The sequence below is a fragment of the Ovis canadensis genome, chromosome 14 (assembly GCF_042477335.2).
Source record: "Ovis canadensis isolate MfBH-ARS-UI-01 breed Bighorn chromosome 14, ARS-UI_OviCan_v2, whole genome shotgun sequence".
Taxonomy (NCBI): domain Eukaryota; kingdom Metazoa; phylum Chordata; class Mammalia; order Artiodactyla; family Bovidae; genus Ovis; species Ovis canadensis.
In genome coordinates this window covers 62,424,239-62,440,709 of record NC_091258.1, presented here as the reverse complement: position 1 = coordinate 62,440,709, position 16,471 = coordinate 62,424,239, and the positions used below count along the sequence as shown (strand labels likewise).

General features: G+C 47.2%; 1 protein-coding gene across 1 annotated transcript; it reads right to left on the bottom strand.

The window, feature by feature from the left end:
* Positions 1 to 3,778: 3,778 nt before the first annotated feature.
* Positions 3,779 to 14,526, bottom strand: PSMC4 (proteasome 26S subunit, ATPase 4). Its single transcript, XM_069550764.1, has 11 exons — positions 14,186 to 14,526; positions 13,187 to 13,285; positions 12,360 to 12,546; positions 9,037 to 9,183; positions 8,846 to 8,955; positions 8,649 to 8,742; positions 4,936 to 5,103; positions 4,774 to 4,850; positions 4,463 to 4,631; positions 4,201 to 4,256; positions 3,779 to 4,013 (listed from the first exon to the last, which is right to left on the bottom strand). The coding sequence occupies exons 1-11, from the start codon at positions 14,219 to 14,221 to the stop codon at positions 3,900 to 3,902; spliced, it is 1,257 nt and encodes a 418-aa protein (XP_069406865.1). The 5' UTR covers positions 14,222 to 14,526; the 3' UTR covers positions 3,779 to 3,899.
* Positions 14,527 to 16,471: the final 1,945 nt, after the last annotated feature.

Here is a 16,471-nt window from a genome sequence, read left to right as displayed (position 1 = left end):
TTTGGGTCCAGAATTTGCCTGTGTATGCACACAGTTATTTGTAGTCCCATATAGTTTCTTGTATTTTGTAGCTCAAGGAGAGGTGTGTCCAAGTGCAAGCATCGCAGTACTGAAGCAGAGGGTCCCAGGTCTGTCTCAGACTGATATAAAAATTAATAGGTGCTGGACCACTGAGGGCACCAGGCTTACTTCTGGAGAGAACCCTGCTGTCCCTTGCAGGACTCTGGGGTCAGCATCTGCCTGGCCTGTTATATCCTCGCTTCAGCAGGAGTCACTGTGCTGAGCGTTCCGCTGGAGCCTTCTATCCTATGACATGACAGTACATATACCTTAAGAGGCAAGATGTCCAAGTCATGTTTTGGGATACTTTGTGAGGATAAGTAAAGGAAAAAAAGATGCAGTCTTTAGGATGTTGAGCACCATCTATTTCAGGCTCTTTCTTCTTATACATCCTCCTCCTCCTCTTCTCCCCATGAGGCTGACATGGAAGACTGTTTAAGTCACCTAGGATGGCTGTGGTGTGATCTGTGGCATCATGACATGGCTTCTGGTCTGTGCAGGCAGTGGTGATGTTTGTCATGTTGCTGCATTGGTACAGAGTCATTTTTGATCAATCAAGTCCTTGTTAACAACTTAGCAGTATATACACTGTAGTCTCACCTGAGGTATGCTTACTGATCCTGGTTGTACTCAAAGGAAATGTTACTAAAGAATACATGAGGGACTTCCCTGGTGGACCAGTGATTAAGAATCCATCTTGCAATGCGGGATGTGGGTTCAATCCCTGGTCGGGGAACTTGGAGCCTTAGTCCTTGGAGCCTTTGTCCTGTGGAGCAACTAAGCCTGTGTGCCGCAACTAGAGTCCATGTACCAAAACGAAAGATCCCACATGAGGCAGCAAAGATCTCGAGTGCTGCAGCTAAGACCCGATGCAGCCAAATAATTTAAAAAAAAAAAAAAGAATAGGTATATATGAAACCTGGGGAAATGATCAACATTTGTCTGAGCTGTTGTTCTTTCAAGCCAGGGTACGCTCTCCATTGTAGGAATTGCAGAGGTATTCACAAAATGGATAATTACTGCTCCTGGGCAGTTTTATAGGAATTTTTCAGTGGAAACCTACCACCTGGTCCTTGGATGATGGTTACACAAGTGTTCTATTTATGATGTTGTTACATTATACATTTATATTTTGGGCTCCTTTATGTGTATTATTATAATTAAAACAATTAAAAAGGTTTACATATATTTGTTTTTTTCTTTGTCTTTGCAGAGAGAGAAAAGGGATCTGTTTCCCTTAGTAGGAAAACATTTGCTTTCAAGACTCCACTTCCAATGTGTTCATGTGTTGGGCTGTTCAGCAAACTGGCCTTACTTTTTCCTTCTTAATGCAGTAGCATGTAGCTGAGAACAGAAAAAAGCAGTCCCCGACATCCAGGAACTGGCCTGACACTTACAGGTAGGCCTCAGTGGTATTGAAAGATAGCCTAGTGCTCACAGCTGAGCCATATTATCCTATTGGACATAAGCAGTCTCATGGAACATCAGCATTAGGGTCACTCAGACCATAATGAAGGGAGGCCACTTTATAATTTTGTCTAAGCATAGACAACAAGGTTGCTGGGCAACCCTCAAAATATACCAAATATCCCCTCTTCCAGCTAATATGAGTGGCTACTACTTTTTTACCAATTAGAGCGTCACACTAGTCTGCTGTCATTTCTGGGGTACATGGCTTTGTTTTTTTCCCAGTCTCTCTGCCCTTTATCACTGATGTTTACAATGTGTTTTGTCCCTTTGTGGCAGGAGCCAGGGGTCACTCCTGCATTTAAATTAGGACTTAAAAATAACAAAGCCATGCAAAAAAAAAAAGGGATTTTACAAGTCCTCTTGCAGGAGGGAGAGTAAAGGAGGGAAACTGCTGAAGTTAGGGTTGGATCCTTGGGTAGGGAAGATCCCTTGGAGGAGGAAATGGCAACCCACTCCAGTATTCTTGCCTGGGAAATCCTCTGGACAGAGGAGCCTGGTGGGCTGCACTCCATGGGGTCCCAAGAGTTGGACACGACTTAGCAACTAAACAACAACAAACCTAATTCAAGTATAGGACTTCCCTGGTGGTCCAGTGGTTAACATACCACATTTCCAATGCAGGGGCAGAGGTTCAATCCCTGATTGGGGAACTAAGATCCTACATACTGTATGGCACAGCTGAAAAGAAAAGGTCAAGTATATATTGAATACAGAGTGTATTAGAAAAAAAAGCATTCTCATGGCACACTTGCCCTGTATTTCCCTGTCTACTTCCAAGAGGCAAGGACCTCTCATCCTTTTGTTTCTTTTGAAATTTACTTCCATTATTTCTAAACTATATGCTTTTGTAAACTCATCAGTTTTGATATTAGCTGCTACTGAATATGAACGGTGAAGACTTCAGGTGTCTTAACCATCCACTTTCCTCTTGATCATGCTGTTTGGTTTCCTCAGAAGGAATCCTTCAGTTGCCTGCCCAGGGCACTTAGTTAATCTCATCTTCAGCATGGCCCGTCTCATCCTTGCCCCAGGTACACCAGCCCAGAAACTGCTGGCCCAGCCTTTGCAGAGTAAATCTGAGGTCTTCAGCCAGGCTGGGGAAGGGTCACAGGGCCTGGAGTAACAACAGCTCATTTGTTTCATTTGTTCATCTGTGTATCAGTTCTGGTTTTTATGTAGCCTTTTAGGTGATCCTCCTGTTTCCTGCCCTCACCTTCAGAACCTGGCCCCTCTGGTTTCTGAAAATGGGAGTCTGTTTCTGGACTTCCCATTAGTTCAGGTTCATGTTTCCTCAGATCTGCTACATCAACAAGCAGATCTCTGCCTCTTTTCAAAATCGTTTCATTGCCATCTCCTCCCTCCTTCTGTGTCCATGAAAATTTATAACTTACTTTTGTTTTCCTGAGGTGCCAGGAGGGAGGAAGAGTTAATTAACTTCTCTGCTCAACCTGTCATGCTTATCTACAGAGGAATCACCTATCTCTTCAAGGACCTGATTCGACTGTTTTTCCTTATACCTTCTTACCATCTCACTCCCAGCTCTACGGTGACATTCACACATTTGTCCAAGGAACATGAACTGAATGTCTGCCATGTGTGGGTGCTGAGACTTGAATTGTGATCAAGCTACAATCCCTGACTACGAGGGAGTCCAGTCTGGAGGAGGCAAATGTAAGAAGTCCCAAGCAGAGCACGTGCACGGTGCAAGGGCAGCATAGGGAACGGGTTACTTCCCTTTGGGGTATCGGGGAAGACTCCCCAGAGGGAGAGGGGTCTAAACAGAGACATCAAGAGAAAGTGGAAACTGATCCTACCAAACACATCTGTGCCCCAGTGAGATGATAGGAAGAGCCAGAGACACTGACAGAACTCAGGCATCCAACTTCCCCCTTGCCCCCTCATCCCTGCTCCAGGGGACTCCACTGAGTGGTTCCTCCGCCCTTGATACATACTCTGAGTGTAAAGAAGGTAGGCATTGCCCAAAACTTGAATGGTCTTCTACCTGTAGGAACTGTGGATAGGGAGATTATAGAGGCTTTATTTTGTGGTCATGGGCTGTTCATTTTCCATCCTTTTCCCCAAATTTCTGAAGCCATTTAGTGTGAATTCTTTACTTCTCCCTCAAGCTGTAACCCAGGCCACGTACCTCAACTGCGTATCTGTCAGGAGAGCAGGAGGGGCACAGAGGATCCTATTCAAGGACCAGCTTCTCCAAAGGAGTTAAACTTATAATGAGAAATTAAACAGATTCAGTCATATTTGTTTAATGAATAAATCAATCCTGGGTAAAGAGGAAAGAGAACTGGGTTTGGGGAAAGAGGCTGGGGAGGTGAGAGAAGCCCCCAGCCCCTCTGGTTTGGGTAGAGGGGTCATTTGTAAAATTCATGCTCCTGTTCGTCCTTCTTGATGACTGTCTTATATGCTTTCTCGAAGTCCTTGGCCAAAACAATGTAGCGATTCTCTCGGACAGCCAACATCCCGCTCTGTCAAGGGATAAGAGTTAAAACCTACTCCTTGCACTCCCCGCCTCCAGTGATGCTGCAGGAAGACACAGACGCAGCCCAAGACCCAGGGTGGCAATGAGGGACAGAAGGACCGTGGCAGAGTGGTTTCAAGAGGAAGGGTCTCCACACATACCCCTGACCAATCTAGACAGAAACCATCACTCACCTCCTGACAGATGGAGTTGATATCAGCTCCTGAAATCTTATCTGGTCTAGCCACATCTGTGGCAGATGTGTTAAGGAAACTATTCCCTGCATGACAGGGTTAACGCCCAGAGCCAGAAGTTGTTCGTGGGCTGTCTCTGTTATCAGCCCCCTCCCCAAACCTTGGTCTCCCACCTGCTCAATCTGGGTGGCGGTGAGGGCAGAGGTGGAGATACAACCCCCATTCCCAACGGTGACCTCCCCTTGCTTCTAGAGGAGGATACAATCTTCCAAGTCAACCTCCTCAGAGAGATTCATCTTGCTGGTGATAGTAGAGAAAATCAGTCTCTTCTGGCGGCGGTCAGGGAGTGGAAATTCAATTTTACGGTCAAGGCGTCCCGGCCGCAGCAGGGCAGGATCCAGGGTGTCTGCTCTGTTTGTGGCCATGATCACCTGGCATTGGGGACAGGCCAGCTCAGACCTCTGTCCCTTCTATACTCTCCCTCCCACTGCAATAGCTGTCCCCTCACAGGCCAGCCTCCATCTTTCCCTGCTTCCCACACCACACCGCCCCTGCCCATCCTGAATCCCAAACCTTCACGTTGACGTTCTGGTCGAATCCATCCATTTGATTCAGTAGCTCCAGCAGGATTCTCTGAACCTCCCTGTCAGCTGGAGAGTATGTAACACGGTCAGCCCAGGGCATCCCATAGGCAAGGCTGCCCAAGACCACAGGCCCTGTGTGGGCATCACTCACCCCCTGTCTGGGCATCAAATCTCTTGGTGGCGATGGCATCAATCTCATCTATGAAGATGATGGCAGGTGCGTTCTCCTTGGCCAGGCGGAACACGTCCCGGACCATGCGAGGGCCCTCGCCCAGGTACTTCTGTACGAACTCTGAGCCCACGACGCGGATGAATGCAGCTGATGGCAGGATGACAGGGGTCAGATGGGAATGGGACTCCTGCCTGTAGGGCCCCATTCTACTTTAACTGAAACTGAGCAATCCTTGAGGACATCCGTTTCTTTGGATGCCCACTCCAAGTGGTCAGGTCATTCACTCATGACTTGGGCAGGGTCCTAGATCCAATCAGGAGGACCAGCTACTCCCTCGTACCCCTCAGAGACTCAGCAGCCCAAATCGTGAATCCTGCCTATGGATGTGCCATTTTTTGGCCCAACATTTAAAAATCAGGATATTTTTTAAAATGTGTCTGTACTCCAACATGCCTATAAAATAGAGCTAGAGACATTCATGGAATCCAATGTATATTAAAAAAAAAAAAGTGGATTTTCAGAGTGCTTAAAACACCAGCAAGAAAACAGGCTTTTCATACACTAAGGCATCATGTTACCTCACCAAGAGCTCAGTTCCATTTGCTCAAAGGACCCACCTTTGAATATCATGCAAGAGTCAGGAACCAGGAGCATATATTCTGACATAACAAGTGGCAATGGGGTTGACAACAGGTTTGTTCTGGGCCTGCCTCTCCTTTCTATCTTTTCTTAGAGCTTAACTTGTTTCTTAGTGTCTAGATGTGGCGTTGTGTTGCATGGAGCAACCTTCAGGACATTCCTTCTAGGTACCACAGAGAAAGGAGACACAGAATCCACTATGTAGACCTGGTCATAAACTAGGAGTTGTGCAGCTTGTAGCCCGGTCCTTCTCTAATACGGTGGCTACTGGCCACAGTGGCTACTGAGCAAATGAAATGTGGTTGGTCCAAACAAAATGAGATATACTCTAAGTGTGAAATACATACCAGACTTCAAAAGACAGCACCGAAAAAAGTAAAACATCTCAATAAATGGCCACCAACAAATGAACGAACAGATAAAATATGCTTTATACATACAGTGGAATATGATTTGGCCTTTAAAAGGAATTAAGTTCTGACACATTCCAACATGGGCAAGCCCTGAAGACATGATGCTAAGTGAAAGCAGGCAGTCACAAAAAGATAAATACCGTGTGACTCATCCACACATATGAGGTGCCCAGAACAGGCAAATTCAGAGACTGAAAGTAGAATAGAGGGTTCTCAGGGATGGTGGGAAGGGAGAAATAGGGAATTATTGTTTAATGAGTATAGAGTTAGTTTGGGATGATGAACAAGTTCTGGAAATGGATAGTGGTGGTCACTGCACAGGACTGTGAATGCACTTGATGTCACTTGTAAACTGTACACTCACAAAGTAGCTAAAGTAATAAATTTTACATTACATATATTTTACTACCATGAAAAAATGATAGAAAAAACTCAAATTTCATATCTGTTACATGTTAAAATAACATTTTGAATATACCAACTAAATAAGAAATAGATATAGACTAAGTTCACCTGTTTAACGTGTTTAAAATAATGAGTACTTGAAATTTTAAATTATATATATAGCTTGCATTCTACAGCTAACTCTTGAACAACACAGGGTTTAGGGGCGCCGATCCTCTGTGTAGTAGAAAATCTGTGTATAACTTTATAGTTGGCCCTCCGTATCTACAGTTTTGCATCTGTGGATTCATCCAACCATGCATCGTGTGAAAAAATCTGGGTACAAGTGAACCCTCAGAGTTCAAGCTCTGTTGTTCCAGGGCCGTATTTCTATTGAACTCGGCCTGTCTACAACCACCGTGCTCTCAGGACAACAGCCAAACTCTCTTATATTAGCACTAAGATGATTTATATTCATGCCCTTTCTGACTTCTTCTGGTCCCATGACTTCTTCTGGTCCCACAGCCCCTCCTTCAGTCAGCCTTCATCAGTTATTTTCTGAGCACCTACCACAATTCAGCTACTGGGCGGGCACTGGAAACACAAAAGGACAAAATCACCAGTTCCCTGCCCCCACAGAGTTTAGTCACGGTCTACTCACCACTACTCATGACTCCCTAGATAAGTTCTTTCCCACCCCCTCGTCTTTGCAAATGCTATTCCCTCTCCTTACTGAGTGCCTGGCAGACTGCTCACAGCTCTCTTTTGGGACCCCTCTCTGAGAGGCCTTTGCAGAATGGATTGACAACCCTCCTGGAGGGCTATCCCACTACCTTCCTTGCTTTCCTGAGGCATTTGCTACTCTGTAGACTGTCCCCACCCAGGCTCACTTCCTCCCATGACCCCTTGCTCACACGGCTTCAACTATAGGGGCCTCCTCACTGTTCTGGGACATTAAGCACATACCTGCCTCAAGGCCTTTGCACCAGCGAAGTCCCTCAGTCAGACACACTCCATCCCTCCAGACGTTCACGTGACTCACTCTCTCAAAAGCATATTCTAGGTCTTTACGTAAATGTCACCTCAGAAAAGTCTTCTCTGACCACCTCCAGTCCTGGCACATACAGCTACAGCCCCTGTTTTTCCCTATCTCCCTGCCTCTTAATTATTTTCTTCAGGCATTTAGCACCATATGACATATGACCTGTTCATTCATCTGTTCAAGTACTTCCTCAACCAAGACATCACATCTATGAGGTATGAAGACTTGTCTTCCGCACCTAGGACACAGCTTGTTATGTATCAGGTGCTCAATAAATATTGAATGACTAAGTGTTTATTTTCCTTTTTCCCTCAGTCAAACTGGGAAACTCTCCAATGCAGGGTCATGTCTGGCTCATCACTCTATCCCAGCACCGGGGACTGCAGAAGTTCAATGAGCTGCTAAACCAATGAATGATCACGACAATGGCTAATATTTACTATACTTACTATGTGCCAAGGTACAGTTTTAGAAGCTTTATATTGGTTTAATCCTCTGAATAATCCAGAAAATTAGGAAATGGAGTCACATAGAGGCTAACTTGCCAAAAAGTTACATAAACTAACTTACATAAGTAGTACAACCTTACATAAGAAGTTGTAAGAGGTCCATATTTCAAAAACCCAGGCGGCCTGACCCAGTGCTTACTCACTACTCTCTACTGCTCCCTGGCTTAGTATATTAAGATTTTAGGAGTCCTGTTTTTAGGCTTTACAAACAGTAATACAGTGACTTTCAGACATCTTTGAAACTTACAAGAAGTACATTTGTACAACCATAGCAGATATGTGTATGTATATTTGTGTGCATTAATTTGCACAAACAATATGAGCTCTTAGTATCTGGAGTGAACTCTGATGTTTTCTGTTCTATTTTACTTTTTAAAATGCTGGTTAGAACCCATGAATTTGAATTCATAATTACTAACAGGTCATGACCCACCAAAGGAAAACTATGTCATTATTTCATTAATTCTCTCCACAATCATGCTATGAAATGAATGTTTTATTAGATGAGGAAGTTGAGGCACGAGAGTAAAGTCACCTTCCCAGGATGGCATGGCCACCCAGTAAGACACACACTGGGGCTTTGACCCCAGAGCCTACCTTCTTAATCGCCATGCCACACTACTTCCTGAGGAGGATGAGAGAGCTGAGGGCAAGGTCAGAAAAGCCCAGAAGACCAGAGCTTGGGGGAGGGGCCAAGCGGCTCACCTGTCGTGTGATGAGCCACAGCCTTTGCCAGCATGGTCTTCCCGCAGCCAGGTGGGCCGTACATGAGGACGCCTCGGGGTGGGTCGATGCCGATCTGAAGCCCAGAGGTGGAGAGGAGGATGAGCCAGGGAGTGCATCACCAGCTGGAGACCCGGCGGACCCGGCCTCTCCCTCCCCTGCCAGATCTGGCCCCTTACCTGCTTGTAGAGCTCGAAGTGTGTGAGTGGGAGCTCCACGGCCTCCCGCACCTCCTGCTTCTGGATGTCCATGCCCCCAATGTCCGCATACATCACGTCTGGCTTCTGATCTGGTGGGAGAGCAGAGCTGGGGCTCCCAGCCTGGCCCGCAGGGTCCCTTCAGGCCTCCCTGGCCCAGGGCTCCCCCTCACCTGAGGTGAGCATCATGATGCTGCTGTCGGCCTCGGGAGGCAGCACGTCCACCAGGGCGTTGCTGTGCTTGTGGAGCGCCACCGAGGCGTTGGGCTTGAGCAGCTCCCGGTCAATGGTGCTCAGGATGCGCACGTAGTAGTTGGAGCCTTTGTGAAGAACAAGAAGGGAAAGGGGAAAATGAGAAGCCCCAGATTCTACCCCTAACTCTTGAGCTCCGGACCAGGTGACCAGCAGCCCCCTGGAATGCCTGTCCCTGGATGTCCCCCAGCAGGGCTCACTCACTGTGTCTCAGTGTGCTCTCAGTATCTTCCCCCCATCTGTGCTCCTCCTCCTGGGTCTCTGTCTCAGGGAGGCCTGTGGTCCCGAGTCACTAAAGAGAGACCTAAGCCTCATCCTGGGCTTTTCTCTGTTTCCCTCCACAGCTTGTCAGTCACCATGGCCTTCCACTGGCTTCCTAAAATGTCTTTCCAACCAATCCCTCCCTCCCCCTAGGGACCCTGCCCCGACTCAGCACCAACCTCTCCCATCTAATTTATTTATGTATTTGTTTAGGGCTGCACTGACTCTTTGTTGCTTTCTCTATGAGAGGGCTTTCTCTAGCTGCGGTGAGCAGGGGCTGTTCTCTAGTGCAGAGCATGGACTCTAGGGCACACGGGCTTCAGTAGTTGTGGTGCATGGGCTCGTTGCCCTGCAGCATGTGGAATATTCCTGGACCAGGGCTTGAACTTGTGTCCCCTGCATTGGCGGGTGGACTCTTTACCACTAGACCAGCAGGGAATTCCTCTTTCCCCATCGAGGTCTCCGCCACAGACTCTTGCTTGCCCAGACTCCTCTATCTCACCTCCTCAGTTCACCTTCTACATTTATGGTAGTGACACACACATCTCCTTCCAGCCTCAGTCTTTCTCCTGACCTCCAGACTTGGCTGTCCTGTAGCCTCCCAGACACTTCCCTGTGATGTCCCAGGCTGCCCTCACTCTCTCGACAAGGCTGCTTTTCTGCCCATGTCGCCATCTCAGGGACAGCCACTGTCCCCGAGTCCAACAGATCAAAGACACACTCACTTTGGATCTCTCCCTCCCTTCACTACCAACTCCAGGGTCCAGTCACACACCTTTCCCCGCAAGCTTTACAATCATATGGCTTGATCTAGAGGAGCAGAGGCCAGAAGCAAGAAAAGACAAGTAAGACGCAGAAACAATGACCATCATGAAGGCAGCACCTAGACCCATGTTAATAACAGCAGCTCTCACATAAAAACTGAGTCCTAATCAGAGCCCAGTCTCACTTCTGTTTTCAAATTGCATGTCCCAACTCAGTCCCAAAGAAAGGCAATGCTAAAGAATACTCAACTACCGCACAATTGCACTCATCTCACACGCTAGTAGGGAAGGCAATGGCAACCCACTCCAGTACTCTTGCCTGGAAAATTCCATGGGCGGAGGAGCCTGGTAGGCTGCAGTCCATGGGGTCGCACAGAGTCAGACACAACTGAGAGACTTCACTTTCACTTTTCACTTTCAAGCATTGGAGAAGGCAATGGCAACCCACTCCAGTGTTCTTGCCTGAAGAATCCCAGGGACAGGGGAGTTGCCTGTCTATGGGGTTGCACAGAGTTGGACACGACTGAAGCGACTTAGCAGCAGCAGCAGCAGCACACACTAGTAAAACAATGTAAAAAAATTCTCCAAGCCAGGCTTCAGCAATACGTGGACTGTGAACTTCCTGATGTTCAAGCTGGTTTTAGAAAAGGCAGAGGAACCAGAGATCAAATTGCCAACATCTGCTGGATCATTGAAAAAGCAAGAGAGTTCCAGAAAAACATCTATTTCTGCTTTATTGACTATGCCAAAGCCTTTGACTGTGTGGATCACAATAAACTGTGGACAATTCTTCAAGAGATGGGAATACCAGACCACCTGACCTGCCTCTTGAGAAACCTATATGCAGGTGAGGAAGCAACAGTTAGAACTGGACATGGAACAACAGACTGGTTCCAAATAGGAAAAGGAGTATCTTAAGGCTGTATACTGTCACCCTGCTTATTTAACTTATATACAGAGTACATCATGAGAAACGTTGGGCTGGAAGAAGCACAAGCTGGAATCAAGATTGCCGGGAGAAGTATCAATAACCTCAGATATGCAGATGACACCACCCTTATGGCAGAAAGTGAAGAGGAACTAAAAAGCCTCTTGATGAAAGTGAAGGAGGAGAGTGAAAAAGTTGGCTTAAAGCTCAACATTCAGAAAAAGAAGATCACGGCATCTGGTCCCATCACTTCATGGCAAAAAGTGGGGAAAACAAAAATAGATGGGGAAAACAAAAATAGATGGGGAAACAGTGAGAGACTTTATTTTTGGGGTTCCAAAATCACTGCAGATGGTGATTGCAGCCATGAAATTAAAAGACGCTTACTCCTTGGAAGGAAAGTTAGGACCAACCTAGACAGCATATTAAAAAGCAGAGACATTACTTTGCCAACAAAGGTCCGTCTATTCAAGGCTACGGTTTTTCCAGTAGTCACGTATGGATGTGAAAGTTAGACTATAAGAAAGCTGAGCGCCGAAGAATTGAAGCTTTAGAACTGTGGCGTTGGAGAAGACTCTTGAGAGTCCCTTGGACTGCAAGGATATCCAACCAGTCCATCCTAAAGGAGATCAGTCCTGGGTGTTCATTCGAAGGACTGATGTTGAAGCTGCAACTCCAATACTTTGGCCACCTGATGCGAAGAGCTGACTCATTTGAAAAGACCCTGATGCTGGGAAAGATTGAGGGCAGGAGGAGAAGGGGATGACAGAGGATGAGATGGTTGGACGGCATCACTGACTCAGTGGACATGAGTTTGGGTAGACTCCAGGAGTTGGTGATAGACAGGGAGGCCTGGCGTGCTGCAGTTCATGGGGTCCCAAAGAGTCGGACATGACTGAGTGACTGAACTGAACTGAACTCAACTCAGTAGTAGTTGTGAAATCATTTTAGATAGTCATGACCAGAATGCTGTTTAAAACAAAACAGACTGGAACAAAATGGAAAACTAATTAGAGTATCACACCACAATGAAGCTAAGTATCCTTTGATCAAACTTTTACTGTATAAGTTATATATACATACTTATAGAGGAGAAAGGGAGAGAATGTAAAATATGTAAAATATAGTTCTACTTTTTCATCAGACTGAAAATGCTCTGAAAAACACTATTACACCATCTTCCCTTGTTTGCCCTTGTAAGTTCCTGGCACATGGCAGGAAATAGTTAACAGCTGTTGAATGAACAGATGGGTAAACAACACCCCCTCTCACCCCCACCCCCGCCACGCACCTGTGGTAGAGCCCACGATGGCTGTATTCTGATCCACAGCCTCCAGAAACTGCCCGATAACCAATGGGATGCTCTGGATTCGTTTCACCTCCTCCTGGGCATGGAGGAACTCCTTCTTCAGGTTCTTTTGCTCATCCTTGATATACTCCTCCTGCACCTCCAGGAACTCCAGCTCTTGCTGCAGCTTCTGTGAGCAGACAGTGGAGAAGCAGGGATGGTTCCAGGCCTTGCTGAGCCAAGGAGTGAAGGTAGGGGAAGTATGGGATGCTGGGCCCTGTGCAGGGTCCAGACTGGTTTTGTTAATTTTTTTTTTTTATTGGCATATAGTTGATTTACAATGTTGTGTTAGTTTCAGGTATACACCAAAGTGAATCAGTTATACATATACTCACTCTTTTTTCTTAGTTTCTTTTCCCATTTAGGCCATTACAGAGTATAGAGTAGAGTTCCCTGTACTATACAACAGGTTCTTATTCCCTGGTAAAGATCCCCTGGAAAAGGAAATGGTAACCTTCTCCAGTATTCTTTTTTATTTTTTAATTGAAGGATAATTGCTTTACATAATTTTGTTGTTTTCTGCCAAATATCAACATGAATCAGCCATAAGTACACATATGTCCCCTCCCTCTTGAACCTCCCTCCCATCTCCCTCCCCATATCACCCCTTTAGGTTATTACTGAGCCGTTGTTTTGTGCTCCAGTATTCTTGCCTGGGAAATCCCATGGACACAGGAATCTGGTGGGCTCCAGTCCATGGGGTCACAGTCAGACAGGACTTAGTGACTAAATAACAACGTTGATATTTTGCGGACTGGCTTTGAATGTACCTTGTAGCGGCTGTAGAGGTCCTCCAGGTCCTCTGGCTCAGGCCCCAGGAAGGACAGGCCAGTCTGGGGCCGTGACACAGACAGGGCCGGGATCTCATCCTAGACCATGGAAGGAAACTCAGGTTGGAAGGTCCCCTTATGAAAGAATCTAAAGCCCCCCTCCCCACTTCACCATGAAGTCACTTGGCCCCTAATAGGTTCCTGACATTCAGCACCCTAAATAGATCCTGGGAACTTCTCAGCCCCCTAAAGACGTTCCTGAAGTCACCCAGCTCCTAACAAACTCCTTGGTCACAAAGCCTTCTAAACAGATCTGGTATCAGATGCCACTTGTAACATGTCCTCAATGTCCTAACTCCCGTCTAGGGCCTAAATGTCTGATCAACTCCTTACCAGACCCCAATGCCCTCCAGCCCCCCTCAACAGGTTTGAAATACTACAGGGATGCCTCAATTGATGGTGAAAGTCACCATGCCTTCATACAGTCCTGGTATTACTCAGTTACCCCCCAAATATCCCTCATGAACTCCAACTCACATTAGGCCCTTATGTCACCCAGCTCCCAGGCAGGCCCCCAAAATCACTCGGCCAGATTACAGATATTACTTGGCGCTCCAACACCAACTAAGCCCCAAATATCAGTCAGCTCTCCAGCTCAACCTCATATATCATTCGGCCCCATGGCCGAATCCCATACATCACTCACCACCCGACCCACCCCTAATGCCACTGGGCCTAGCTATGTCACAGCATTCCACCTAAACCTCGAAATCATTCAGCCCCAAAGAACCTCTAGCGTCACCGTTTCCCCAGCCCCGCTTCCCAAGCCCTACTACCATCACTCAGCCACCCAGACACCCAGCCCAGGCCTCGGATCGGCACGAAGCTCTCCACTGAGGCCTCCGAAATCACTCAGACCTACGCCTGGATCCCCAAAGTCACTCAGAATCCCAACCAGGTCGGCTTCGCCCTCTCCCCAAGACCCAAGCCCCACCGGACCTGAGCTTTCTCCACCAGGATACCTATCTCCTCCATAGTGACCAAGCCGGCCTCTGTGTCGCCCGGCCTAATCCAGTCACCGCTTCCGCTGACGCCACCGGAAAGCAAGGCCTGGATGGGTTCTGGGAAGCGTAGTTTAAGACACGGCTGAGAGAAGGTTGAATGGGCGCGGTAGGTAAAGTGCAGGGCGGCTTCGTCCTGAGCTCCGCCCCCAAGACTTGCTCCTGCGCACTTTGTACCTCGCGGGCGCGCGGGCGAGCGGGCGGGCCCGGGGAGGTGCGCGTCGGCAATAGCGCGCGGGGCCGCGGTCTCGCGCGGCTTTTTCTGGCGCTGGTTTTCGTGACAGCAGGTGGCGCTGCCCGCATTGGTTTTCAAACTGAGTAATTTCTCAGATATCTGTCAGATCTGGCCAAGTGCTCTTCTTTCTTGTTTAGAGGCTTGGGCAGGGTTCCGCAGAGGCGGGGGGTGGGGGGTGGGGGTGGGATGTCTTTAACGGGGTTTCTACGTGGGCTGCAGCCGAGGATTGCCCTCCGCGCGGAGCCAGGAAGACCAAGGCTACTCGTAAAGGGTGACACCCTTTACCCGGCTCCAGACCGGGGGTGAGGAGCTCCAAGCCCGCCATTACCGGTAGCCGGGAATCGAGTAGAACCCGCGCATTACGGATGGAGAAAGTGAGGCAGCGGTGCCAGGAGCTGGGTCATGCAGGCCCTGTTGCTTAAGTTTTACGTGCTCAACCCATTGAATCTTGACAGACATTATGTTCCCTCTTTCACTCTGATTGAAACTAGAGCGCGGGGGCCCAAAGCCTGTGCTTCCGGCCGCGGGAAAACACTGCCGCTTATCACACCAGCTACAGTTTTGTTAAGTAAACTTCGTATTCAAGTACAGAGACATACGTATCATTAAAAGTGAAGTCGCTCAGTCGTGTCCAACTCTTTGCGACCCTATGGACTGTAGCCTACCAGGCTCCTCTGTCCATGGGATTTTCCAGGCAAGAGTACTGGAGTGGGTTGCCATTTCCTTCTCCAGATACATATCCTTAGTGTACCGTTCAACAGATTTGCACAAAGCGAACACACCCATGGCTTTCAGGTGGCACTAGTGGTAAAGAATCTGCCTGCCAGTGCCGGATATGCAAGAGACACGGGTTCGAACCCTGGGGTTGGGGAAGATGCCCTTGAGAAGGAAATGACAACCTACTCCAGTAGTCTTGGGCTTCCCTGGTATCTCAGCTGGTAAAGAATCCACCTGCAATGCAGGAGACCCGGATTCGATCCCTGGGTCAGGAAGATCCCCTGGAGAAGGAAATGACAACCCACTCCAATATTCTTACCTGGAGAATCCCAAGGACAGAGGAGCCTGGTGAGCTCTGGTCCATAAGGTCACACAGAGTTGGATATGACTGAAGTGACTTAGCAGCAGCAGCAGTAGCATACATGGGAGAACCCAGAAAAACTGAGTAATCCCTTAAATATCTTAATTATCTCGCCTCTTCTACCTGTATCATTTCTAGATTTCTGTCTTCGAACTATCTTCCAATGTGTTCTAATGGTTCTTCATCTCATCTATTGAGTCCTTCAGGTCCAGTTCTGTTTGGTTATTATTATTATTTTGAGTTTCAATTTCCTTGGTAAAGTATTCTTTCTGTTCATTATTTTTATTCCTAAGTTTACCAAACTGCTTTTCTGAGTTTTCTTGCAGCTCACTGAGTTTCTTCATGACAAGTATTTTGAATTCTCTATTAATTAGATAGCAATATTCTGTGAATTCCAGTTGAGCTATTTCAAATCTGAAAGATGATGCTGTGAAAGTGCTGCACTCAATATGCCAGCAAATTTGGAAAACTCGGCAGTGGCCACAGGACTGGAAAAGGTCAGTTTTCATTCCAATCCCAAAGAAAGGCAATGCCAAAGAATGCTCAAACTACCGCACAATTGCACTCATCTCACATGCTAGTGAAGTAATGCTCAAAATTCTCCAAGCCAGGCTTCAGCAATACATGAACCGTGAACTTCCTGATGTTCAAGCTGGTTTTAGAAAAGGCAGAGGAACCAGAGATCAAATTGCCAACATCCGCTGGATCATCGAAAAAGCAAGAGAGTTCCAGAAAAACATCTATTTCTGCTTTATTGACTATGCCAAAGCCTTTGACTGTGTGGATCACAATAAGCTGTGGAAAATTCTTCAAGAGATGGGAATACCAGACCACCCGACCTGCCTCTTGAGAAACCTATATGCAGGTCAGGAAGCAACAGTTAGAACTGGATATGGAACAACAGACTGGTT